Source organism: Amphiprion ocellaris, chromosome 4 (genome assembly GCF_022539595.1).
Source record: "Amphiprion ocellaris isolate individual 3 ecotype Okinawa chromosome 4, ASM2253959v1, whole genome shotgun sequence".
NCBI lineage: Eukaryota > Metazoa > Chordata > Actinopteri > Pomacentridae > Amphiprion > Amphiprion ocellaris.
Window position 1 is genome coordinate 11,254,820 of NC_072769.1, and position 26,059 is coordinate 11,280,878.

General features: G+C 39.1%; 1 protein-coding gene across 5 annotated transcripts in view; it reads right to left on the reverse strand.

The window, feature by feature from the left end:
* Window positions 1-3,533: 3,533 nt before the first annotated feature.
* pkn1a (protein kinase N1a) overlaps window positions 3,534-26,059 on the reverse strand; it is a 60,763-nt gene continuing 38,237 nt past the window's right edge. For 2 of the 5 annotated variants that reach the window (XM_023263665.3, XM_023263663.3), the window contains exons 4-23: window positions 24,000-24,148; window positions 23,381-23,501; window positions 18,730-18,878; window positions 17,177-17,390; window positions 16,159-16,353; window positions 15,619-15,728; window positions 15,383-15,526; window positions 15,003-15,078; window positions 13,741-13,876; window positions 13,324-13,450; window positions 12,331-12,410; window positions 11,081-11,156; window positions 10,300-10,391; window positions 9,774-9,950; window positions 8,201-8,263; window positions 7,123-7,199; window positions 6,632-6,774; window positions 5,993-6,100; window positions 5,733-5,813; window positions 3,534-5,212 (exon numbers count right to left, since the gene is read on the reverse strand). In XM_023263665.3, coding sequence (XP_023119433.2) covers window positions 5,009-5,212; window positions 5,733-5,813; window positions 5,993-6,100; window positions 6,632-6,774; window positions 7,123-7,199; window positions 8,201-8,263; window positions 9,774-9,950; window positions 10,300-10,391; window positions 11,081-11,156; window positions 12,331-12,410; window positions 13,324-13,450; window positions 13,741-13,876; window positions 15,003-15,078; window positions 15,383-15,526; window positions 15,619-15,728; window positions 16,159-16,353; window positions 17,177-17,390; window positions 18,730-18,878; window positions 23,381-23,501; window positions 24,000-24,148 — 2,522 coding nt within the window. In that variant the 3' untranslated portion in view covers window positions 3,534-5,008. The remainder of the gene's footprint in view (window positions 5,213-5,732; window positions 5,814-5,992; window positions 6,101-6,631; window positions 6,775-7,122; window positions 7,200-8,200; window positions 8,264-9,773; window positions 9,951-10,299; window positions 10,392-11,080; window positions 11,157-12,330; window positions 12,411-13,323; window positions 13,451-13,740; window positions 13,877-15,002; window positions 15,079-15,382; window positions 15,527-15,618; window positions 15,729-16,158; window positions 16,354-17,176; window positions 17,391-18,729; window positions 18,879-23,380; window positions 23,502-23,999; window positions 24,149-26,059) is intronic. The other 3 variants (XM_023263667.3, XM_023263664.3, XM_023263666.3) reach the window with 3 other exon arrangements.

Here is a 26,059-nt window from a genome sequence, read left to right on the forward strand (position 1 = left end):
TGTCACACATCTGTCCTAAAGCACTAACATGAAAACCCACAACTCAAGTCATACTTTAAAATCAGTAACACTCAGTTATCCTCCTGATGCAGGTGAGTTATTACAGAACCATCAGTAATTTTTAAAGAGAAAATCAAAAATAAACTAACCCCCCCCCCCCCCCCGGAGATTTCAGCAGTAAAATTGAATTTGCTCACCTTATACCAATCGATTAAATTCTCAGTGATCGTCACAAAAAGTGTACATTTAGTTCTCGTTCCACCAGAATGTCAGATGAAACATAAGACACTTAAATCTGAGCAATAATGTCAATAGTATTTGCGATATTACTTAACCCTGTAAGACCCAAATATAGAAAAAAATGTGCAAAAAATAAAACAAGCAATATGTATATATATATATATATATATATCATTCTGAATATATGGAATGAAAGTCTGAATATATATAGTGTTCAAACTTTTATTCCATATATTCAGACTTTCATTCCATATATTCAGAATTTTTATTTTTATATATATATATATATATATATATATATATATATATATACACATATATAAGGGTTTTATAGGGTTAAATTGGCTATGCAATTTCAAATTCATGAAAAATATATCAATCTCATTTGTAATAATTAAATTTTCTGGGGCAATATTTCAACTTCATGTGCAATATGCCTTTATATTGTGAAATATTTCAATTTTAGGTGCAAAGTGCTATCTTAATGTGCAATATTTCATTTCATGTGCCATACCTTCATGACGTGCAGTCTTTCATTTACATGTGTAATATTACCATTCTCTCTTAGAATAATTGCCACTTTTACTTTCTATTCTAGTCCTACTTTAGTTTATTTTTTAGTAATATATCGTACTTGTTTCCACTGCATTTATTGTTCTATTATATAATTTCTTTTTCTGAGAAACATCTACCACAAGAATTTATGACTTGATAATTTAAGCTATTAATTAGTTAGGTGAAGATATCTTATCTCTAAACTTGGAAGCTGCAGTTGCATAATGAAAATAGCTCAAATAAAGTCACTGTTATATTTCTAGACCCTGTATAATAACCGCAGTTGAGTCAAAGAGCTTTACAATGGAGAAATAAGATGGTGAAGAAGAAGTTTAATTATTAAGAATAAGTGTGATTTAGGAGAGTATATTAAATATTACAGTTAAAAGCCTACAAAACCATAAAAAAAAGCTAATTTACCTGCCTACATTAAATTGTAAGGTTAAGACCATACAGTATAATTAATTATGGAGGTTCATCTGATTAATTTAAAAATAATAGTTAGGTTCCGACACAACCCAACAAATCCAAAGATTTCCTTTTAGCAACAGTGCTGGCATCAGTAGAGACGACTCCTTGAAGCTTCTCAAATCTTAACAGCGTTTTTGGTGCTTCTAGCGCTCAAACTGTCACCGACCAATCAATACTATATTCAGCAGGAGAATGGATAATGAAAAGAGACTTTGGTTGCAGACCGTGACCCCAGGTGTTCCTCAGCATTTCCCCTGCTGAGACCCTGGAGAGAGACTTATAGAGCAACGGGATCACTGGAGAGAGGAGACAAACAATAAAGTACCGACAGGAAAGGCTAAATGTGGGAATTTCATGCCTTTTTTTCTTCAGTATTACACACCGCAGGCCACAACTGTAAACAGAACTAATTATATCTAAATTCATTCAGGAGCTTCACTCTGTCATGATTGTTAAACCAGCAAAACATTTTTTTTATATCAACTCCAGGCCTGGAGAAACTAGCTGTAAACCTGACATCTTTTAAATTTATGTGGAGATTGTTTTTTATTTCCATAGCCGGCAGTTTGTGTCCAATATTCACTGTTCTTTTAGCTCCTTTTTGGTCTCTGCGAACTCTGGAGGGAAAATGTGTGTCTTTTGCTGCTCAGTGCTCCACTGTGTTCATGGTCTCTGGTCGTGTCTGCAGTTTGGTGCTGAGCAGGTCGTGTACGGGTCGATTTTAGAGCTTTTTCACTGAAAGTAGCTTCCTGCTGCAGCTGTAAACAACACTACCTGCAGTGAGAATAAACCAAACCGGTAAAAGTGGGGGTCGACCAACCAAACAACACGTTGTAATTCACTGTAAATCGTCATTACGTCTTATTTGTAATTTTAGCAATGCTGATTATAGCAGATTTTTGTATTAAACATTGATCTGATAATATTTGATCACCCCAGTAGAGTATTTTATGTGTAAAAATATAATTTTTATAGTATTGTGACACAAATTCCGTGCCTTAGCTTCCTCCCTTTTTAAATTTTTGGTACTAATTTGTGTGATTTTTCTATTTTGCTTAGCTGCTGTCAGCAAAAAATATAGAAAAAATGTAATTTAATATATGTATGTATGTATTTTATTGACTGTGCTTGCCAATTTGTTGCAAATACAGTCTGACATTCGGTATAAAATGTATCGGCTGACTGAAAATGCACCTGAGCATTATAAATTACTAAAAGGTGGGAGCATTTAATTAGCTTTACATGTACCGACTCCACATGATATCAGTGTCTTTCATGCATTTACCCATAAAATACAGATTAGAATGGAACTGCTTACCTATTTTATACAGGTTATGTGTCCGGTTCTGTTTATTTCCATGTTTATATCAGAAGTTGTGCATACATTACTGATGTTTGATGGAAAGTTAGAGGTCAGACTGCTGATCAGCAAATACTGTAATATAAATATTTCTGTTCATTGGCAATTCAACTTCCATGGCTGAAATCAGTATTAGTTATTTTTCCTGATAGTCCACAAATCACGTGTGAATCGACACATACCGTAATAATAGTAAATATTCTACTCAAAAAAAATGAGCAGCTACTGGAAATGTTAAATCAGTGAATCATTCAAGTCATTGATGAGCACATATCTGTTGGTTGGATTTTCTCCGGAGGAAGGATTTGCTTTGTTTCTGTTTTCTTTCACTATAAACAACATTATTTTGGGGACTTAGATTGTTTAAAGAGATCAAGAGTGAGCCTCAGTGGAAGTTTCAATAAACAAATCTCATTTTTTGTATGTTTTTCTAAACCAAACGATCAGCAAAAAATACACAACAGATTAATCTATAATGAAGATAATTGTAAACTGCAGGTCTAAGTGATACACAAGTGAATGGAGGATCTAAGGACAGATGTTTACAGATTGTAAAGCCCCTTGAGGCAAGTTTGTTTTCTGCCATATTGTGTTATAGAAATAAGATTTAGTTAAATCGAGTCTGTGATCATGCGATTCCACTGAAATTGGATAAAAAATATTTAATTATGGCTAAACCGTAACTCAAAAGCTGGACAGTGACCAATGAGGATACACACCCACTCATTCAAAAAGTTGCATTAATGCCTGTTTATACGCTGCTTTTTAAAAATAAAAAAAAAAACCTGAAATGCATCTCAAGTGCTATTGCTATTTTTTCCAACCTTTTTCCAGTATCTGTATATAACCCTTAATCAGCTGGATCAAATGCTCCCCGGCCCCACAACAACAATAAACAGACTTAATATTCACTCCAGGTTTTCTTTATAAAATAAGTCATCTCATAGGCTCACATGGTTTTGTATTGTCGTACACAAGATAAGTAAAATCCACACCATCATACATACAGCATCACAACAAACCTCTCCTGTAACCTCTTTTTTTTACCACTGGCTCATATCTAACATTTATCATTGTGTTGTCCTCTAATGTTATTGTTCATTTAGAAATGTATTGCCAAGAAAACTGGGATCTACTCACTGCTCTGAGCGCTCTAATTGGTTCCACAGCGGAAAAGCATTTAATGAGGTTTGTTTTGATTATGGCACCACCCAAATTTCCCACAAGTACTTAGATATCAATCAGTTTCGGGACGCTGCAGTGAGTGAGCACAGCGGGTGGATTTCAGTCTGTTGGTGGCCTCAGCTCTCAAAACAGACACTAAAACAATTCTTACAGTCAGTGAGTTTTAAAATTGAATCGCGTTGGAGGGAAATTACTTACTTCATGTTCACAAAACCCTACTAGCATGTAGAGAACTGGATGAATGTGTCTGTTACATCAGTTTAGTGTTTTCTTTTGTTGACATAACCTGTTTGCCAGATAGCTTTTATGCTGATGGTTGTCTGTGTGTGTGTGCTACACATGTTTGTATAAAACTGTTTCTAAAACCCAACTAAAAAAAACCAAACTATTTTGTATTAAGTAATGCACAGAGGATTCATTAAATATTACTTATTTGCAAATTGCTGTTGTAAAATCCAAGCAGCACAATTTTAAAAAGTAGTTGGTGGACATCCAAAGAAAAGTCCGCTGCAGTGAAGTCAGACAGTGGTTCTTTACCCCATAGTTAACTATAATTCACCTCGCATCAGTCAGAAAGATCGAGGGTCATAATCTTACGAGTGTCAGAAAAGCTCTGAGCACAAATACCTTCTGAATGTCATTATTTCTGCAGGTATCACGCTGTATACAGAGGGCCATGGAATAAAAACAAAATGCTTTTCAGTGGAACAAATACAAGTACAAATGTAAGGCATTGGTATGAGAGGCCACAGAGCAACCCCTAAGCAGTCAATAGTACAAAAACACAGCAAGCTCCTGCTCTCACAGCTGCACAGGTGACTACACTGACACACAGGAGGATGGAGGAGGCATTTTAAAGACTAATGTTTGCAGGATACACAGCTCACTGTTGTTGTACAATGACTGGAGAGTGGGCCTTTGTTTATCTTTGTTTGTGATGGAACATTTAACCGCAGCGACTTTCTGTCCCGCTTTTTCATTTTTTCCTCAGTCCATGACCTTAAAAACCCTGCAGACAGACAAAACTCAGACCGTCTGTCTTCGGTCTCTCTGCATTCGTTCACAGTGTAAATGACGGCAGACGAGCGCTGACGGTCAGTAGAGACAGTCAGTCCGCTCTGGCTACAACCGTCGCGAAGCCTTCAAAAAAAATAAAATAAAATTCAACATTCCTCGAGATCTGCGGGCTTCGGCCCACTAGCAGAGGTCAGAGACGTAGTCAAAGTCCCGGAAGCTTTCCTGGTCTTTGCGGGAGAGCACACGGGGCTCGCGTGGAGGCGTGAGCGTCGGCGGTTCGGTGGTGAACTCCTCGTCAAAGTTACTGACGTCTTCCTTGCCACCAATAGAGGGGACGAATGGCGGGGGCACCTTCCTTTGCAGCAACGCCTCCCAGTCCACATTCTAGAGTGAGATGGAGGAAATAATTAAAAAGGTGGCAAGAAGGACAAGTACCGCTGCTTTTCTAAAGTCTTGGAACAGGGCAGTTTAATCAACTTACTCTGTTTTTAAAAATCCTTTTCAACCGCCAGTGTCTAATGCTTTTGTAAGTGAATGTCTCTGGTTTGGAGTTTAGTCTCAGTCCTACATGCTGGTTTGCGCTTTCAGATATCAGCCTTATTCTACTTGCTTTGGTAAACACATTTGCAAATTAACTGCATTTATATAACACTATATTATATTTATCCAAAGCCACAGCTGCTTTGAGTCTTATCAGAGCTGTTCTTGCTGGTGGAAACCAAACATTTCCTGCTGCTGCTTCACAACGAGATCTGGATGTTTGTCAGCAGAGCAGTTTTAAATATTGCAGGAAAGAACAGCAGGAGCAGAGAAAGTCAACGAGAGCTTTTAGCTGAAAAGCAGCAGTCGACAGGCCCTGTCTGCACTTTCAACACAACGCCAAAGTGCAAATAAGTGTACTTACTCTGAAAAATGGCTGCTTCTTCACCTCCTCTGCATCCTTCTCACCAGAACCCAGTCTTCTCTCTGGGTTTCTCCTCAACAGCTGCACACACAAGAACAGCACATTAGGAGGAGATATTGTTGTGTTACTCTGAGTAAGTGCGTACGTCAGATGGTTAACTATGTGATTACGTGTTTTGTATGCAAGTGCAGCATTTGTCACGTATAGTTTGCGGGGAATAAAGATGGCGAGACAATGAGAAACAGTGTGTGTGTTCTTACCCTTCGCATGATGCCAATAGCTTCAGTGGAGAGGAAGCGTGGGTAGCGCACTTCATCATTCACAATGCTGTCAAACACCTCCTCTTCATCGTCTCCTGGGAATGGAGACTACACACACATACACACACACAGAGAGGACACACAAAAGCATACTTAACGTAATACAATTCATTTCAGAGAACTGTAATTCGCAGATCAGTGTGTTAACGACAGCAAACGTTGTGTGACGTAAAGAGACCAGCCACATCTTAGACAAACTGCAGCACAAAAACAAGATAACACATACACCCAATCCACATTAAACAATATAAATAAGAAAAAAGATTTCACAAGGAAAAATATATGAAAATAAATAAGCATCCAGGCTAAATCTTCATTATGTTACAAATATCTATTTACGACTAGTTTTCTAGTGTTATGTTGGATTTCCAAGCTTTTATCTTTTTGCTCTTTTGTTAAATTCAATGTTTCAGGCGACTCCAGATCTGGACGTGCTCAGATCCATCCCCCAGAGGAACACTATCTCACCTACAAGATCTGCTGTGAAAGCACAGTGTGGCACCAGATAAATGTGATATTAACCCAACAAGTTTGGAATGATTGTTCACACAAATGTCCAGCCAGCGTGTTAGTTCTCACCTCTCCCACCAACATTTCATAGATGAGGACCCCCATTCCCCACCAGTCGACTGCTCGAGTGTAGGAGGTATCTGTGAGGACCTCTGGGGCCAAAAACTCTGGAGTCCCACAGAATGTGCTGGTCCGATCTCCATATCCCATTCCTGCACACAGATGAAACAGTTTGAGGCTGAAAGCTTTTGGGTAAATCTGGCAGGAGGTGTGGAGGAGTTCCTTGTTCATTTCTTTTGTTTCTAAACCTTGTAGTCTATAAATGTTTGTGCAAATTCTTCATTTACATTTCCACTACTATGTTTAAGTCGGCATCCTGCTCAACCTCGCCCTCCACGTGCACATCTCCTGACAGAATGAGCAACGTTTGTGCAACCTTTTTCTCGTTCTTTAAAATAAATTTGTATCCTGAAGAATAAAAGTTCCCCAACAGAGGCAAACTGCACTCAAGACACAACAGGAAAAAGAAAAGCTCTTCTGCCAGTAACATTGATATCCACCTTCTTTACACAGTCCAAAGTCAGCGATCTTCACATAACCATCTGTGTCTAGCAGCAGGTTGTCAAGCTTGAGGTCTCTGGGTGGGAGAAAAGATGTAGGTGAGAATCAGTGTCTCTTTACAGTATTCAGCAGACACAGCAGGAAGTACACAAGGAGTTTTAAAGAGATGCAAACAAACTGGAGACTGAGTCTGCAGACATCCTCGCAGCTCTGTGCGGCTGCACTGTACTGACACTGTACAGCTGTGCCTACTACAAATGTCACACTCATTTTGCTAAAGAAACAGAGTCTCTGTGAACCTAAAGTCAGTAGGTTTGTTATATGGGCACCATGAATGTGCCAATCTGTAGTAGCAGTACACAACCAGTGAATTGACAAACCAACACTGTCATTCCAAGAGCCCTTCTGCTTGCAAGGCTTGAAATCAAGAGCTCACTAAATATTTGAAGGGAAAACAGAATGACAAGCTTCATGTAAATTCAAAGGGATAGTTGTTATATTAAAAAAATTATTCTAGAAAATCTCTTAGATCCATTTTTTTGTGCTGTTTCTGGTCAGATATTTTGCATTGAACAGTTCAGGATTAAAAAAGAAACATCTCGGTGGAGGTGTTAGAGCTTCTCCACTTTATTTGGGTGGTAGATGTTTTTTTGGGAACTGCTTCTTGAGTAGCCATACACTACTGTCACTTAGAAATGTAGTTCTGTTTGAAAGAAAAGTGTTTTTTCAATAAAGATAACATTAAATTAATCAGAAATACAGACTAGACATTGTTAATGTGGTAAATGACTGTTGTAGCTGGAAACAGCTGATTTTTAATGGAATATCTCCATAGAGGTACAGAGGAACATTTCCAGCAACCATCACTCCTGTGTTCTAATGCTACATTGTGTTAGCTAATGGTGTTGAAAGGATAATTGATGATTAGAAAACCCTTGTGCAGTTATGTTAGCACATGAATGAAAGTGTGAGTTTTCATGGAAAACATGAAATTGTCTGGGTGACCCCAAACTTTTGAACGGTAGTGTACATCTAAGCTTTCAGGTGAGAAAACAGATTTGCGTGGCCTCCACTCACCTGTACACAATCTTATGGTCATGGAGGAACTGAAGTCCAAGAACCACGCAGGCTGCATAAAACCTGAAGTTAAAGCAAAGAAACATCATTGACAACTTCTGAAGAAAGGTGATAAAAGGCAAACCTCATAGTAAATACCGGAAATTCTGCTTTTAGCTCACTACAGGCTGGAAAAAAATACTCTGACAAACAGCTGTTTGCCAGCTGTTGCGCTGCTTTGGGCGGGACACTGATAATACAGTTGTGGGGAAACACTTCTGTGTTTGTGAAACAAAAATATACTACTAGTCCTAGAGTAACATTGACATCTTTAACTGATCAATTTGTTGGACACCATGGAAATAAATAACCAAACAAAGAAAAAAAAAAATTCATTTATTTCAGCCGATCAGACTCAGCCACTCTCTCAGGATTATGTGGGTGTGAACAGACTGCATTTGACTGGCACATTTAATTCTGATGATCAGAAATGAGTTTTAGTGGTTTAAACAATCTTTTAAAAACACTCAACAGTCCATCAAGTGCCCAGATGTACACTGAAAGTTTTCCAAAGATGAATCCTGTAAGTGAAAGCGACGAAATTCACACTTGTCCTTCTGTGTGAAATTACTCTCTGAAGGTCAGCTGATGCCACAGTGAGGCTTTTCAGTACATTACCGTTTTGTTGTCGACTCATATCTATGTGGATTCTCAGTCATCTAGTTCACAGTAAGACCTCCAGCAGAAAGCAACTAGGCTCCTCTTTATGGTCCCTGAAAACATTTCACCTCTCATCCAAGAGCCTTGTTTAGTTCGAACTGACTACAGTTACCCCAAATCACTGCTAATGGTCCATTTATGACCTGAGACTAAGATGTCTTAAGGTGTCAATGGTTGTGAAACTGCCAGATCATGGATGACACAAGATGTTAATGATGCTGCAACTTTCTGAATCTCAAGACTGCATTTTAGGTACCTGATAAATGGTATCATAAGAGCCCTTCCTCTGTTTAGAGATGGCTGTTTCAGTTTAACATAGATGACTTCCTTCACTCCTCTTTCAAAGCATCTGTACAGAATGTGAACATTACTGTCCTCAAATCCACTATCCTTTAGATGCTTGTCGATATAAACTTTGTTTTTGTCTTAATTTTTTTTGAGAATACTTGAACACTTAATGGAACTCGGCCTTCTTTAATGTTATTGATTGCACCTGTACTTTTATTGCTATGACAAGTAAAAAGATCCCTTTACAGCCAGCGTTGACTGGGAAATTGACATTAGTGTTTTCAGTGTACTTTAGTGAGTTAAAAAGGGAGTCAAAACATGTGAATTTCCAAAATGACCATAAAGGTAGGACATATTGGTGATAAAACTAAAATGTGTTGATTTACTAAACTAATAACATCTGTCATTGTACTTTGAGAAGTAATTCATGAACTTCTTCACCCCCAAAGTGTGATTATATGAATTTTCCCTATGAGCAGGACTAATACGTGCCAATATCTAACCGATTATGACCTTACACAAACCGATGCAACAATTTTAGAAAGTCTTCCTTGAGCATTTTCTCAAATACGGAGACATTACGTACACGGCTCGCGGCTCTGTGAAGACGTCTGTGTGGATGTGCATCATCAGGTCGCCTCCTGCTGTGTACTCCATCACAAAACACACATGTTCTGGTGTCTGGAAACAGGCAAACAGGTTGACCAGGAAGGGGTGGTGCGACATGTTCACGATCTCAAAGATGCGCTTCTCGCACATCAAACTGGAGGAGGAAAGACAGACAAAGCGAATAAAGAGTCAAAAGAAGGTGAGTGGGAGGAGGGTAAAAATGAAGGGGAGATGAGGAGGAGGCGAGAGAAATGGGAGCTTGCAGAAAATGAGAGAAAAGTAAGGATTGAGGGGTGGAGAGAAAAAGATTAGAGGGCCATTTACACATAATTAGACAGTGTTTATTTTGGTCAGTGAGACACCCACACTCAGCCCACAGAGGAACTGTAATCACAGTGATTCAAGACACAGCGCCACAGATTAAATACTGCGTGTATTGCTGGAGCTGTAAAAACACAGCAACCAATCACACAAACGCACTGAAGAATAAACACATCACACACCTTTCCACCTCATCCCGAGCTACGATATCCCCTTTTTTCAGGGCTTTGATGGCGAACATCGTGCCTGTCTTCTTGTACTCTGACAACAACACCTGCAGACACAAAGACACACTTTGATTCACTCTTTGAAAGACAAAAGCTTGTACAAGTGCAAGTGCTTCTAGATGTGGATGTCGGTAGGTTATTGATGAACAGAAGAAAAGAAAACCTTTTCAAATGTACTGAGATATCACAAGAAGGCTGGGATTACGTGATTTAAACCTGCAATTCACCTCACTCTTTGTGCTGTTAAATGTTTTTCTTCAAGGGAATGTGATCGATATGTGAGAAACGGTTTCATCTTAGCTCCAGCAGCCACAACACTTTGTGAATGACAATGATTGTTACAAAAGAAACAAGGGAAAAAACAATTGATTACAGATACGTAAACCAGCTAAATACATTCAGTACGTGCACAAATACTGGCACCTTTTTTTTTTTACAGCCTTTTTGCGTTGTCCTTTATGCATGGTTTTCTGGGTATGATTGACTTATCACATCACTTTTTCCATATTTCTAGAAACACATCAGCCCAAACTCCTTGACACTGCCTGAAGAAAAGTCCAGGCTCAAAACACACCGAGATCCAGATGGGCTGTTATCGTCCCACTGAGTATCTACTATATTTGTGCACATATTGACCACCTCTTTTCTTCTTGGTGTTAACACTGATGGGTTTGAATAACTGTTTAGTGGATTCCAACTTTTATTAATTTAAAAAAGACCATTAATGAAACTGTACCTTCCCAAAGTGTCCCCTGCCCAACACAGCGATCAGCCTGAAGTCATGGAGAGACAGAGGACCTTTCTTCTGCTTGCTGGAGGGTCGGATGCATAAAAAACCCATTAGAAATATATCAACCACTCTTAATACAAGGCAATCACTTATCATTGCACACACTGAAACTGAGAATGTAGGTGCAGCGTAGGGCTGAACGATTCAGGGAGAATATCTAATTGCGATTTCTATGGCAGACACTGAGATCTGTGCTATAATTTAAAGTCAAGTTTAAGTTCCATATTAACTGTGTAGTTGACTTAAAACATGTGACGGGGCATTACCACCAAATACCATCAAAATATATTAAACAAGTAAGAGGATTTAAAGATATAAATTGCTTCCAATGTGTATTTATTACATTTTCCTAACTGACATAGAAGTTATAACAATGATTACACAATCTGTGACATTGTTAAGTTAAAAAAAATAAAGCAATAAAAATAAAATGATTTCAATAAGAATGTAATAGGACCTTTCTGAAAACAGTCTAGACACTGAAATGGGTAGGTCAGTCATGACTCAAGCTACCTCTACATTAAGTATTGCACATTCTGCAATCAGGTTATATAAAGGAATAATATTAAGAATAAATAAAACCCTGCGTCAGACACAGTGCGTATTGTATATACTAAATTGCAGCCTTTGTGATTTGTGAACTGGATTGTTTCAAAATCTGATATTGATTTGAAAGCGAGTTGTTGTTCAGCCCTAATTTACAGCCCACTGCCAGGTAGTGACAACAGACAGCAGACATTTTGACTTGTAGCAGGAAAAGCAGAGAAGCTATAAATAGAATTAACAATGGCATTTTTCTATTCAGGTAGGAATAGAATGGACGGTTAATGAAGGGTTGCTGGAATAAACCCCGGCTTATAAGAGGCATGGATCATGCTGGACAGGCTGCCATGACTGACACATGGAGACTGACAGCCATGGACAGTTACGTTTATACCTACAGGCAATTCAGAATTAGACTCCTGCATGTTTTACAGTTGTGGGAGTCCCGACCTGCTGCAGTCCAGAACATCTGTGCTTTCAGGTGATATGAACCGCCATATATTAAATTCAGCCATCGCTAATTATGTTATTGACACGTCGGCTATTGTACTGCCACGTGTCAAAATGTCCTCTGTGAAAAATGGTCCATTTATTATGTGCACACAGGGCAAAAAATAAATGCACATACAGTGTTTCTGTGTATGTGTGTGTACCTGCTGACAGATGGGGTTCGGATAGGGGACTCAGGGGTGAGGTCTCGGGGGGAGAAAGGCTCGATGACTTGCAGTCGGTCCTATTGGAGAACATGCGAGGAAAAAACGAAAAGGAAAACACATGTAGAGACAAGGAGATGCAAAATGGGAGACAAGAGACACTTACTGCCCCTGCTCTGCTTTATATTAATGTTCAGTTTTTGGAGATACAGACCTCACTGGCAATCCACACAGCTGTGCTTATTGAATGAAAATAATTTACTCTCACTAAATTTAAATGTTTAATTAGACTAAGAAAGACGTGGAGAGTGGATTTAACAGTTTCATTTGCTTTTAAATCTGCATTCACATCATAGGTAATGCACTGCAGAGATGGCACTGACCAGAATCAAAATATGTACGTATTAGATTTAGCTTAAATTATTGTTAACAACAGCTGACATGAGTGGTCAATATTAATTTGGTTTTCAGGCTCTTTTTAAGTCAAAAAATATCTCACAAAGTCTCCTAATAAACATGTTCTTCAGACTGCAAACTATGTTTTGACAGCAATCTTAATTTCTCAGTCATAAATGTACAGCAGACGTTGGCATGAGCACTACATATAGCTTAAAAACAGCTATTTGCATAAGTTGTAATATGGCATGAAATTGTGTAAAATCCCAGTGTGACGAGCTTAATGAACATTTTAGCTTTAGCTATTTGTAGAAAATCTAATGTTCTCAAAAACATTTGTTTTCTTAAGTGCAATTATTTTATTTCACTTTTTATACTCTGTGTTCTTGTTTCAAGCAAAAGTGTCTAGCTGCAAAATACGGTCCGAACTTAACCTAAACTGTAACCATCATTGCATGCATTATGGATTATTACATGATTTGCTGATAAAAGCAAGAAAAGAAAAACAGTGCAGATGTCTCTTCCTTTCTTGTGGATTCAAGTGTGGATTCAGTTATGTGAAAATGTTTTTTTAAGACATCAGCCCTGGTCACACACCTCCCCTGTTTCCTGGGTTTCCTCTCTCTCTGTCTGTCTCACCGGAGTGTTTGTGTCCATGTCTCTCTTGTAATCGCCTCTTATGGGAGAATCGCTGTCCAGACTTAACTTCTCCACTGAGATCTCCCTGAAAAATCCACACATACACACAAACGGACCAACGTGGCAATGCAGACGGACAAACGGACATAAAACAAAATACAAAAGGATTGTTAAACGTGAGGCAGAGAAAGCATCGCATGCTTTATTCTTTGCCAGGAAACACAAGGAAAAAAAGGTTCAAGGAATGCTGCCGTGTTTGATAGCAAAGACTGAGTGACGGCTATCAAACGTCGCACATGGTGAGTGGTTTTTCCTGAGTTAGGTGGAGTGTGTACGTCTGTGCAGCTTATGTACCATTTACTGTGTATGTCTCACCCAGAGTTGAGTGTCAGGCTGTGTGCATTGGGGCTGTAGGTCCCCGAGTTGTTGACGGTGGGGATGGCGTTTCGCAGCAGCCTCACCCACGTCCCAATATCCACGTTCATCTGTCGAGCCCGAAGGAACGCTTTGCCTGGAAATGTACACACATGTCTAGAGTCACTAACGAATCGCAGAGCTAATCATCATCAATCACCCACAGAGGGAAGTTAGTTTCTACTGAAGCTATATGGTGGCCGAAAACACATTTAGCAACAAAAGTCCTACCAAAATTAGTCTTTACATTTCTATCGTTTGTTGAACATTAATCCTGTTTCATTTGTGTAAAATCTATAGTCATAGGATCAATCTGAGACACGTCAGATTCCACGGAGTTGAAAATCAAGTCTAGAATGAATCAAAATGTCTTCAAAAACTCTAGAAGGAAACGATTCTTGTTCCTCCCAAAATATGAAATGAAGAATTGCATACATAAATGTGACTGAATTTGTAATATTTGTTAAAATCCTGATTATTAATGAAACAAAATTACATTATATCAGCCAAAAAAAAGCTCTTGGAGAATGTTGCTCGGAGTAGGTACGATGACTTGAAGATGACTGTTATGTGACAAAGACACCCTATAAAAAATAAACAATATTTGCCGCTGATAGCACTAAAGAGTGCCTATAATAAAGAAGAATTTTTCAACCTGGTTTTGTGAAATGACTGTAAAAAGAAAAAATCTGTGTTTGAGGAGGAAAAACTGCATTGAGACCAGACTTGAAAATCATAACCATGATAAAATATCTGGAATTTAATGGAAAAAAAACAAAGAAAAAAACATTTTCCTCATCTTAATTGTCTAAAATACCCCAAAATGTCCATGATCAACAGTACGGGAGGTAGTAGGCCACCACATCAGTGAAGGGGTTGAATGACCTTTTCAAGGTCTGGCTAAAATGCTAAAGTTGATTTTCTTGATCTTTTACTTTCTAACTAGAGGCATCTCAATACATTTCTCATTATCATGAAGGGACAAGATTATTCACCACTAGAGGGCGCTGTGGCCTAAATGAAAATTCATCAGACTGAATGTTTAACACCAGAGTGCTTCCCTTCAGGTTGAACTTACTTTCATTACGATCCATTTTTAATGAAACTGCAGTTTGTTGCCTCAGATGTCTCTTTGTATAAACTGTGCTAAGACTGGTGAGTAGAAAAGAGCAGAAAAACAACCAAATTATCTATGTTCCATCTCTGCTCTGTCCGTTTCCCACCTTGCTGCTTAGAAAAGACTTTCTTCTGCCTCTGGAGACGTGGGACTCTCTCAATGACCGGGTTAAAGAAGGTCACCTGGAAAACACACACAAAAAAAAAGATGAAAACAGATGACCAAAAAAAAAAACCCCACAACTGTATTTTACTTTCAGACATCATACTCGGACAGGCCCTTTGAAGTGTGATTTATCAAAGCAGCGTTTTCCAGCACAGGTGCATGTGACAGTATGTGGGTAGGTGTATGTGTGCACATCTGAATATCTTTTTGTATTTATAGCACGCATGTGTCATGTTTGCAAGTATATGTGTCCACTTTGTATATAGCCATCCCTTTCCTCATTTTGTTGTTGTTGTTGTTGTGAGAGTGTGCTTTGTGTACCTCGGCCAGCAGCAGGCCCTGAGGCTCCAGCTCCAGCTGAACTCTGTGCTTCTGGTTGTCCAGAAACTCCTCCAGCTTCAGGTACTTCAAGGCGCACAGTGAGCGGTAGTCCTTCCAGTAAACCGCAATCTCCATCTCCCTCGACTAAAACAGACACACACAGGCAACCAGGGGTGTTACACAGAAAGAGTTGTGTTGTTTACATTCTGAATTTGTGGGAGTATGTATGTACTGACCCGCTCCAGCTCCACAGTGAAGGTCTGGTCCCAGGCCTGTTCTCCCACAGTCCTCCAAGCTGTCTGGCCAACCACTGTGTTATCCAGCTTTAGCACCGCACTCACCTCAGCTAGACACACAAACACGGCAATTATTTCCTTCATAAGTGACATACCTGTACAGTTATTTGACACTTCAATTCTTACTGGTCGAAAAATTTTTTAAAAACTTTATGCTCACAGTGTACATTTTAGGTATTGATTAACCAGCGCCAATCATTTTCTCTCAAGAAGTGCAAGACCTCAAAAAGCTGTTTTGGGCAATCCAGTAAAAAACGCTGATTTTGTGTCATTGTGTGGAAGCACTGGCCCGTAGTTTCTAAAATATCTGTCACCACTAGAAAACAAAACTGCCCAGCTGCAGTGGTATAGTTAGTGTGGATTACCTACATTGTACTGTAAGTGGCTGGCAATGGAGAAAATAATCTACATCAGTCTTCTGAAACATAAAATATATCAAACCATGCCCTAACCAGAATACACACACAGTCAAACACTTACAGGAGACGTCGTCCGTCTTGCTGGGTGTCTTTCCGCTGACAGAGCCGCTGCGTCCGTAGAGTCCTTTGCTGCCTCTCATGAAGGACCTGGTGTCTCCGGGACTGTAGCAGGGCAGCATGACGGCTGTCCCTTTATTGCGACCGGGGACCACCTCCAACAACCCAACACAGCCCAGCAGCTGCACCTGTAAGGTACCTGAGGAGGAAGAGGAAAACAGTGCGGGTACAACTAACAGTGAAGACACACACACAGTCATTGTTAAATCGTGTGCACTCCCAAAAAGAGTAACGATTGCCTCCACAAACAGGCATTAATGGATAGTTGGACGTAAACAGCAATCAGTAGTAAAAAAAAAATCAGTCAACAGCTGTTACAAACGTGTCACATATACTCATTTGGGATGAACTTATTCTGCTAGAATAAAAGCGAGTTTCTAAATAAAAGTAGATTAACATGGATGCACAATGGCAGTTTTTTTTCTCGTACAAATTTGCCTGAAACAATCAAAAAGCTTTTGATTGTTCTCAGACAACCCGAAAACCTTCTCAGATAGTTTTTGTTTTGATGTTTCAATGCTTGTTAACCACAGTACCACAAAAAATAAGTGCTAAATGTTCCTGAAACCAAGTCATAATTAAATGATCCATTTGCGCTGTTAAAAAAAAAAAAAAAAAATCTCTGTTCATCCAATTTCTTCATTTCAAATAGCCAGAGGAAAAACCTCATCAAGTTAACATAACTGATAAGTTAGCCCTAGACATTGATGCCTGTATGTGTTTACCATAGTGGCAGTCGTTAGTATGCCAACAGCACTGTCTCATATGTGTTGCTATTAGCTCTAATGCACATAAACACAATACAATGCTGTCCTTCTAAATAAATATTTAATATGTATTTATTTGTACCATGGGTGCTAGGGTCAGCTTGTGACCTTATGTCTATACTTGACATCTTGAACAACCCACGGTTTAGGTTTCACTTCACTCTGGCCTTCATAGCTTTGTTGAGTGTAACGTACCAGTGAGAGGTGAGGGCTTGTTGAGGGTGCTGTACTGGTTGTGAAGGTAGGGGGCGCCGTGGCGGGAGCTGAAGGCAGGTGAGGAGGCTAAGACGAGCTCCTCTTTGATGATGCTGGCCTTGGGATGGTCCTCTGGCAGCTCTGCGAGACGCTGGTCCAGAGAATCCCTCAGCAGGTCCAAACGCTGAGACGACTCACTCAGACGAGACTGTGCCTGCAGAGTATGAACACAAAGAGGCCTTAAGACACAATTATATCAACTGGATGGTGTTGTTAGACGAGCATGAAGTAAACTGTTTATCCTGTCTCACAGTGCAAAAAAATCCAGTCATCATATCTTATTTTCCTCAGCTTTATCAGCTTTGCTTTTCTGTTTCAATTAATCCTGATTTTACCAGGCAAGCCATTAAGGAAATTTTTTTTAAAATTATAATAGCAGCCTGGACAAAAGGCAAGAGGCTGAAAGTAATATACATCTGAAGACATTACAACATGCCCGGTTTTTTCAGAATCACAACATCAGAGCAAACAAGTAAAACATGAAAAATATGTAGTATAGTATGATGCACAAACATTACAAGTAGCTGACAGATAACAACATTGTGCCGTGTAACAACAAAACAAGTGTAGTATGCCTATATTGTAGCAGATATTTGAAAATGATGACGATTGTGTCGATTTTGGTTCTGTGTTCCAAGGTAATAAAGAGTTATGAGCGTGAATTAAAAGCCAGAAATCTAAGCACATAGCAAAGAAACAGGCGGTTTATTGGTGCTGAACAGCAAATCTCAACAGCAGCACAGACACTTTATATTTTGATTTGTGGGAGCAATACAGTGTATCACGTTGTAGCTGCTGTTGGGAAGATATCTCTCTAATGTTATTATGAACAGAGAGTGTACAGTAAAGCACTTAAAGCTACTCTGTGAAATATCTGATCTAGAGAAGATAGTTTTCATCCAGACACTTGAGGATGTCACGGTTGTAAAAACTACTTTCATCCCAGTAAACACAATTTCAATGAAAAATTTTTGCCTAGCTGACAACGCAAAATACAACCTAAGACGCCAGCTTCATTCACAGTGTATGTGACTTGTCATTAGTGGATTGTTCCTCCACCATGCTAACCTTTATAATCATTCTGACCAGTCTGTGTGGTTGGTTTTAGCAAATGTTTGTTTTTGGCATCATTTTAATGAAGTATCTCAACATTTAGATTCTGTTTGTAATGTGTAGCCAAGAACATTTAAATTTCTGTTAATAGCAGATTCTTGTAGTCCTTTTCATCTATATATAGTGAATAAAAACACTTTCTGCTCATGTGAGGTCACTTGTCCTTGTTTTTACTTTAACAAATACAAAATATGAATTAATCCGTCTGCATTCTGCATGTAATTGTTACTGGGTTAGCATGTGATGCAAGACAGCAGCTTTATGAGTGACATCCCCATTCTGACAAACCTCCTGATCTACAAATGTGTGACTGTATGCTTTGAAGTGCGTGAAAGGAAACTGTGTGCATGATATCTGAGGGTCTGCGTGTCTGGTCTGACCTCAGACAGAGCTTTCTTGTCCTGAACCTTGTTGGCCCCAAGCAGCCTGAGGACGTTCTTGGCCCCTTCAGCAACAGCATGTTCCACCCTGTAGTGATGCCTCAGCTCCTCAATACGTAGCTCCACCCCGCACAGGTCTTGGTTACCTGCTGACAAACACCATCAGTGTGCATCAGAGAAGATGACTTAATATATCTATAGTCAGGTGCACGTTGCAGCTCTTTTGTTTTGACAGTGGTGTGTTGTAGGGAACTCCCCTGAGCATACTAAGTTAGGTTAATGCCTTAATGCATGTCATGCATTACACAAGAGTCAGACAAAGGAAACATTAGCAATGGCTGGAGGGAGGGAAGTGGCCTCTGAGCAGCATTAACTTTATCTCCAGTCTCTGTTTCCAAACAGCTGCACATCCCATTTTCTGAGCAATCAAAAAGCCTCTCTTGTCTATTTACATTTTTATAAACTGCCTGATTGTTACTTTAAGTTAGCCAGCCAGCATTTATAACAATATTTCATTAGCATTTGTCGACCTCAAGCTTTCGCTGCTGCTTGCCATGATAAAAAAAAATAAATAAATTTACTTATACACTACCAGTCAAAAGTTTGGACACACCTTCTCATTCAGTGCTTTTTATTTAATTGTTTTCTACATTATAGATTAATACTGAATACATCAAAGCTATAAAAGAATACATATGGATTTATGTTGTAAACAAAAAAGTGTTAATCTTCAGTATCAATCTTTAATGTAGAATATAATACAAATAAATAAAAAGCATTGAATGAAAAGGTGTGTCCAAACTTCTGACTGGTAGTGTATACCTACCTCACTATGAGACACTTACACTGAAAAAATAATACATAGTACTTTAATGTGTGTGTGTGTGTGTGTGTGTGTGTGTGTGTGTCATATATATAAATGCTAGAGAGACATTACAAATGAAATGGAAATATAACATCAAAAAACATAAACCAAAAATTACGAATATATATATATATATATATATATATTTTTTTTTTTTTTTAACATTATGTATAGTTTTATATTCCCAGTCACTCTCCACTGTAGGCTGATGGCCACTTCAAACCAGTATCTGTGATAAACACAACTGCTACTTTCACCCCAAAAATGGAAAGACCTGGTGATCCTATTCAGAGTAATGCAGAAAATGAGGTGAAATGCTCTCAAGTGAAAAGGGAAAAACACAGTCAAGCTAAAGGAAAAACAAAAAAACAGCAGACATGGGGTCAGGCTCGGAGCAGAGTAGCACCCATGAAGCTCAATTACAGCAAAGTGGTTAGCTTAATGGCACAGTGACGACCTCTCACAGTGGGAAACAACCACAATGGAGCACACAGATATGGGGAGAGGAGGTGTGAGATAAGGAAAAAGGACAATTGAATAAACAGCATTCAAAAAAAAGGCACATTTGACTTTCAAATGCCCGATTAGAGAAGAGGAAGCGCAGGAGGACACGGACGAGTGATCAAGAATGATTTTTATGACTTATGAGCAGCACAAAACGCTGCATGAGACATGAGGAGAATGAAAGGAAAAGAGGGAGGCAGGGGTGGAGAGTGATGGTGGATGCTTTTATCTCCTAATAAGGTGTTCTGCTGGGAGCCCAGACCCTGCTAGATGACCCCTCTACCGGGTGTGGTGCCTGGAGACTGTCTGTCTGTGTACACTGTACACACAACCCTGTGATTGTGTGTGCGTGGTTTAGAGTAGAGAGGCAGAATCACCAAGAAATATCCAGAACACATGTGGGACAACAGCACAGTAGAAGAACATGTAAGTATATGTTGAAATTACCATTAAAAATAATCACACAGAGAAAGTGCAGAAAGGCATAAGCTCTATGTGTAACTGTATGTGACAGAGGTGAACCCTCTGAATCCCAAGGACTTTATGGGTGATTGTTTTTTTGCTTCTGTCATATTTTTACTCATTGTCCAGTGCAATATAAAGTCCTAAACCTCTATGAAAACAACACAACCAATGCTAGAAGTGGAGCAAATTCAAAGCTATTTTTTACACAGTATGACAGTTATAATGCCACAAATTGTTGAAGAAAAAAAGGTGACTTTCTTTAAATATTTCACGAAATCTTAGTATATGTTCAGTCCACAAATCTGGACTGAACATATACTGTAGATATTAACTACTTGTTACCCGTAACTACTTGATTTGTAAATAACTTCTGTAATTGTCTGCTTTCTGCTCTGTGTAAACACATTTCGTGCAGTTCAACACAGTTTAGCTGAAAAGTCCCCGTTGGTCGCAGCCAAGTAGATAATGGCTTCACAGTTGCATGGAGGAGCACAGAATTTTTTGACTTTTGCAGAATATAGCTACTAGAAAATCAAATTTTAACTGAGACATGTAGAATACAGTGGTTTTGATGAAATATCATGATTGTAAGATTTGGATCACAAGTGAGTAGTTCAAGGATGATCAGAAAGTTTTCTATTTTTGTGGTGTCTGGCTCTGATTAGTGGCGTAATTTTGGGGGTTCAGGCGATTAAAGTAGAACATTGACTTAGTCTGAAAAACACTGCATAAAATTAGTTTGACTCCATAGGTAGATGCAAAAAGTCTGATAAGCTGCCTCAAGTGATGTTACTTCAGCATCTATTGGGGCTAAAAATAAATGTTAAAAATGAAAAAAAAGAAAATGAGGAGGCTACAAATCAGACCCTATAGGCTGTCTCTAAACTCTGCTGTAGCGTAACACACCCATCTTCAACCAAACTGTCAACGGCTGATGGTTTGTGGGTAATGTAGGCATCATGTTTTTGACAAGAGAGAAGAAGGTGCAGATTAAAATAGCCAATAACTCCTTTCCCTTGAAATTTTTAGATCAAATTTGGCACTTTTAAAAGTACACTGCTGCTCAGTCTGGTCATTAACATCTATATTTTCTATTTTTACCATGTTGCAGCAGCGGAAAGAACTCCAGATCATTAAAAACCCTGCAGGTTTTCCACATGGAGGACACAGATGGATAAAGTATGCCCTTAAAAGGCCTTTAAATAATCCTTCCAAATGTCCATTATCTTCTTTGCTCTAAAAGACACCCACTTTCTTAATAGCCATCAGCTCCCTCAGTCTGACATGAGCAGAAAGGAATAGATAGCCCCAAAGGGAATGCACCATCTTTAAAAACAAGTTTTGTACTTCTACCCCCTTCCATCGCTGTCTCTCTGCTGTCCTGCTACGTTTTACCAGACCGTCCACCTCCTGTGACTGACATGAAGCGGCCTGTTTTCCCAGCAGACGGGCCTTAATGGTCCACAGCACTCAATGCCCTGTAGAAAGTCATTCACCTGCTCAGGCATTGATCGCTCTACACAACGTGTAATGTGACTGCGTCCAGAAAGCAGAGAATGTGTGCAGGACATGACAGTTCTTTGTTTGATTGTGTCTTTCAGTGCATGACCAAAAGTACTTTAGTACGTGCACGACTTGCACCTGTTTTACAAGTGCCTCAAAACTGCAAAATTCACATGAAAGCATATATGCAATCACCTGCTCAGACTATGTTCCTACTATGCTTTCACACAGAGAAAAGCAACAGTGTGTGTGTGTGTGTGTGTGTGTGTGTGTGTGTGTGTGTGTGTGTGTGTGTGCGTATCAAAGAGGCTTTTCATCTCCCACCGTTTTGTTGGAGGACTGGATGTTTTTGTGCTTCCGTGTATGATTTTGATTGATTGTGGTAATGTGCCAGGTGGACCATTTCACAGGCTTTGTATTCCTCACTCCCATATTTGGCCACCCCACCCACACAAATAAACACACACACACGTAGTCGGTCCACAGCGCATCAAACTAACTATCCGCTTCATCTTCTTCTAGACAAGACCCAGGCGGGCAGATGTGAAAACACTGAGCCGGCTCCTCATTGATCTGTTTATGCTGTTGTGTGTCTGCTGTCTGGAGCTGCTGCTACTGCGCTGGACAAAATGTATGACATGCAGAGCAGAAGAAAGCGAAACTGTCAATCCCACAAGAGATACAGAGATGAAAAACACGCAGCCAAAAGTACACCGTCATCGCCAGCTGGCCACCGTCATAAACCACACTGCATAATATTTGAGACTGTCCAATTAAAATTAACGCTTGCACGTCATTAATGGGTCAGAAATAATTATGTTAATATTTGACAGCTTTGCACTCTCTTCTTATGTGCAGAACAGAAGGAGTTGGATTTAATTTCTGTGACTGACAGATGGTCCAAAAATCTGGAAAGAACGTTTTTGTGCTATTGTCAGTTGAGTTAAGCATCCAGCAAGTTAAGTAGCAGTATTGATTTATTAACAGCAGACCCATTTTACTGCCATTTGGGGCTTAGAAATGTTTTTAAGACCAATAATGGGTGCACTTGTGCTTTAAAGCACTGACCATGTAATTGCATCTCCACAGTGAAAGTCTGGCTAGAAGGTCTTGTTGCATGTCATTCTCAATCACTCTCCATGCATATTCTATCAGCTCTCTACTTTGCATATGTACAAAAGAAATCATAAAATACCCCAAAAAGTACTTGTGGAAGAAAGTCAAGTTCACAAGCACAGGCACCTAATTAATATTAATCAATATGACCAATCGTCAGTCCTCTTCTACATTCATTTAGCACTCAATCAAACTCACCCTGCGTGTCGTCGTTGTGCTCGGTGGCCTGAACAGCTTTGCGGATTTGCATGCGGATGATGTCAATTTTGGTCTTACTGTCCTGCAGCATCTGCTGGGCTGTCTGCAGCATCTTCTTATCCTGAGTGAAACAAAACAGAAAGCAAATCACACGACTGAAGCAAAAAGAAACGCATCATTATACAATACTAGAAAAACTGAAAAGACAAGAGGAATTGTGTCACTTTACACCTTTGTTATTTGCAGTAATGAATGAAAAAAGAAAGTTTTTTTGCATTTCTTTCAAGTCGGCCGATGGCTGCAGCTCTCATATGGTGTTTAAAAGGTGCAACAGCATTGGGCAGTGGGGGAACGAGAGCAAGGTCATACGACAAAGACAAAGCAGACACGGCATAAAAAGAGGAGTAGGGAGAATTTTAAGCAATTAAGTGAGAAGGTGTATGCACTTGGAAGTGATTTTGCGTGTCAGGTTATACACATTTAGAGATCATGATCTGAGTCAGCAGATTGCAAGGTTACAGATCATGAATACACACACACACTGTCGCTTGTCGGCCACCTGGGGGAGGGGTGTAACGTGTGCGTCTTGCGGAATGTCAGTGGAACAGTAGTCCTGTACCTTGGTGGATCCATTGGCGTAGATTGGGATCATATTCTCGACGCCCTGTTTGACTTTGAGCTCAATGTTGAGCTGCCTCTCCAGAGCTGCGATGCGTTCCTTGTGGGCTGACGTACGACTCTCTGCCCCAGGAGACTGAGGACACTCATCTGTGGAGAGAAGGAAAAAGTTGGAGACGATATAATAAGTAGCGAGATTGGGGTTCACATGGCGGGCTCTAAAATGAAAATACTCTTGAGGGAATTTCATGCAGCGTCTAATTATACTGCTGCACTCCTTGGATTTCTACAACAGCATGTTGGGGAAACAGATCTGATGATTGTCACGGTTGTCAAAACGATTACAGAGCCAATATAGTATATAAAAGCTGCCAACAAACTGTGGATTTGAAGCATTTCTTTGGCTTCCCCAAATGGTGTCCCACCCAGATGAAATAAGGAAAGAGCAAACATGAGGTCACTTCACTTTTTAGCTGCCCACAAGTCTTACAGAGTCATTATGAAGACGGAGATAAGGGTTTACAATTACGTCAAAAGTCTCTGCTGTCCTGGTTTTGTCACAAAAAAATAATCAAATCTAAACCCAAACTCATGATATTTCATCAAAATTATATTATTCTACATCACATTTAAAATTTCAGCAAAAATAAACTGCATTAAAAAAATTCTATAAAAAGCAAAAACATCTGAGCAGCTCGGTGCAACTGGAGAAGCCATTAGTGACTCAGCTGTGACCAACAATCATGTAAAAAAACATTCAGAGACTTATAAGCTGAACTGGGTTGAACTGCAGGCTGTGTTTATGCTGAGCAGAAAAAAAGACAAGCATGAAAACAAAACTGTAAATAGTAAAATATGTATGATTTGTAGAGCAAATATTGGTAACTGCTGTGGACACAAAATTGTTGATTTTTTGAGGATTTGTGGCATTATACTATCAAAAACATCCCTCTGCTTTTAGCTACGTTTGTGCAGTTTCCATAGAGATGCAGGACCTTATATTCTAGTGTAAAATGAGGACCAGTGAGTGAAAATGTGACAGGAGCAAAAAACAAACAAACAAAAAATCAAACACCCATAAAGTGCTTGGGGTACCCTGGCAGCAACCCCGAATGTCCAAGACGCCACCACAACTATATATGTATATATATATATATATATATATATATATATATATATATATATATATATATATATATATATATATATATATATATATATATATATATATATATATATATATATATATATATAGTTTGATTCACATGTTTTGCTTGAGCAATTTACTAGGTAACTCCTGGTGGAGAATTTTCAACGCACTCTTCTACATTAGTGGTGGGACAACATATCAAAGCTCCATAGCTGCTGTCTTTTAGGTGTCTCTGTCAGAAACACAATATACTGTTCTAGAGGTAATTACTGTGGAATCTGTAATGCTGTAGGCCTGGAGGCAAATTCTTCCACACTGGATGTTGGTGAAACTTCCCTTATTTAAACTCTGAGTAGAGGAACTACTCTCTATGATTCCAGAGAATCTAGAGGATTCTAGAGAAGTTGATATAAATGGAATAGTTCCAGGAAAAGAAACTTTAAATCTCTCCTTATCATGTTCTGTTTTACAACCACATAGAAAGCCAGTTTGAACCAGTAATGCATTGTGTTTACAATGTCTCTATTCTAAACACTGCTACATATTGTACATGGCAGGAATTGTCTTAAACCATATGATACAGCATGTATTTAACTTTAGTGTTGTTTTTTTCTACCAATGTCACAAAGTAGTGGGGGTTCTATACTGCCAATGTTTGCTTTTGTTCTGTCCAGAGAGAATGTAAAAATAAAGTGTGAATATAAAATTTAAGACACAAGGAAGGAAACAAACCTGAAGAGACTATTGGGGCATCAGCAGTAAATTAACAAGTATAAGAGATAATATTGCACATTCGTAGGTGTGGAGATGTGAGCTCATAGTAAATCTAATTTCATTTAAAACCCACAAGAAGAATTTTACTGTTAATGCAACTACTGGAGACTTCTTGCTCCTGGTGTAGACTGATAATT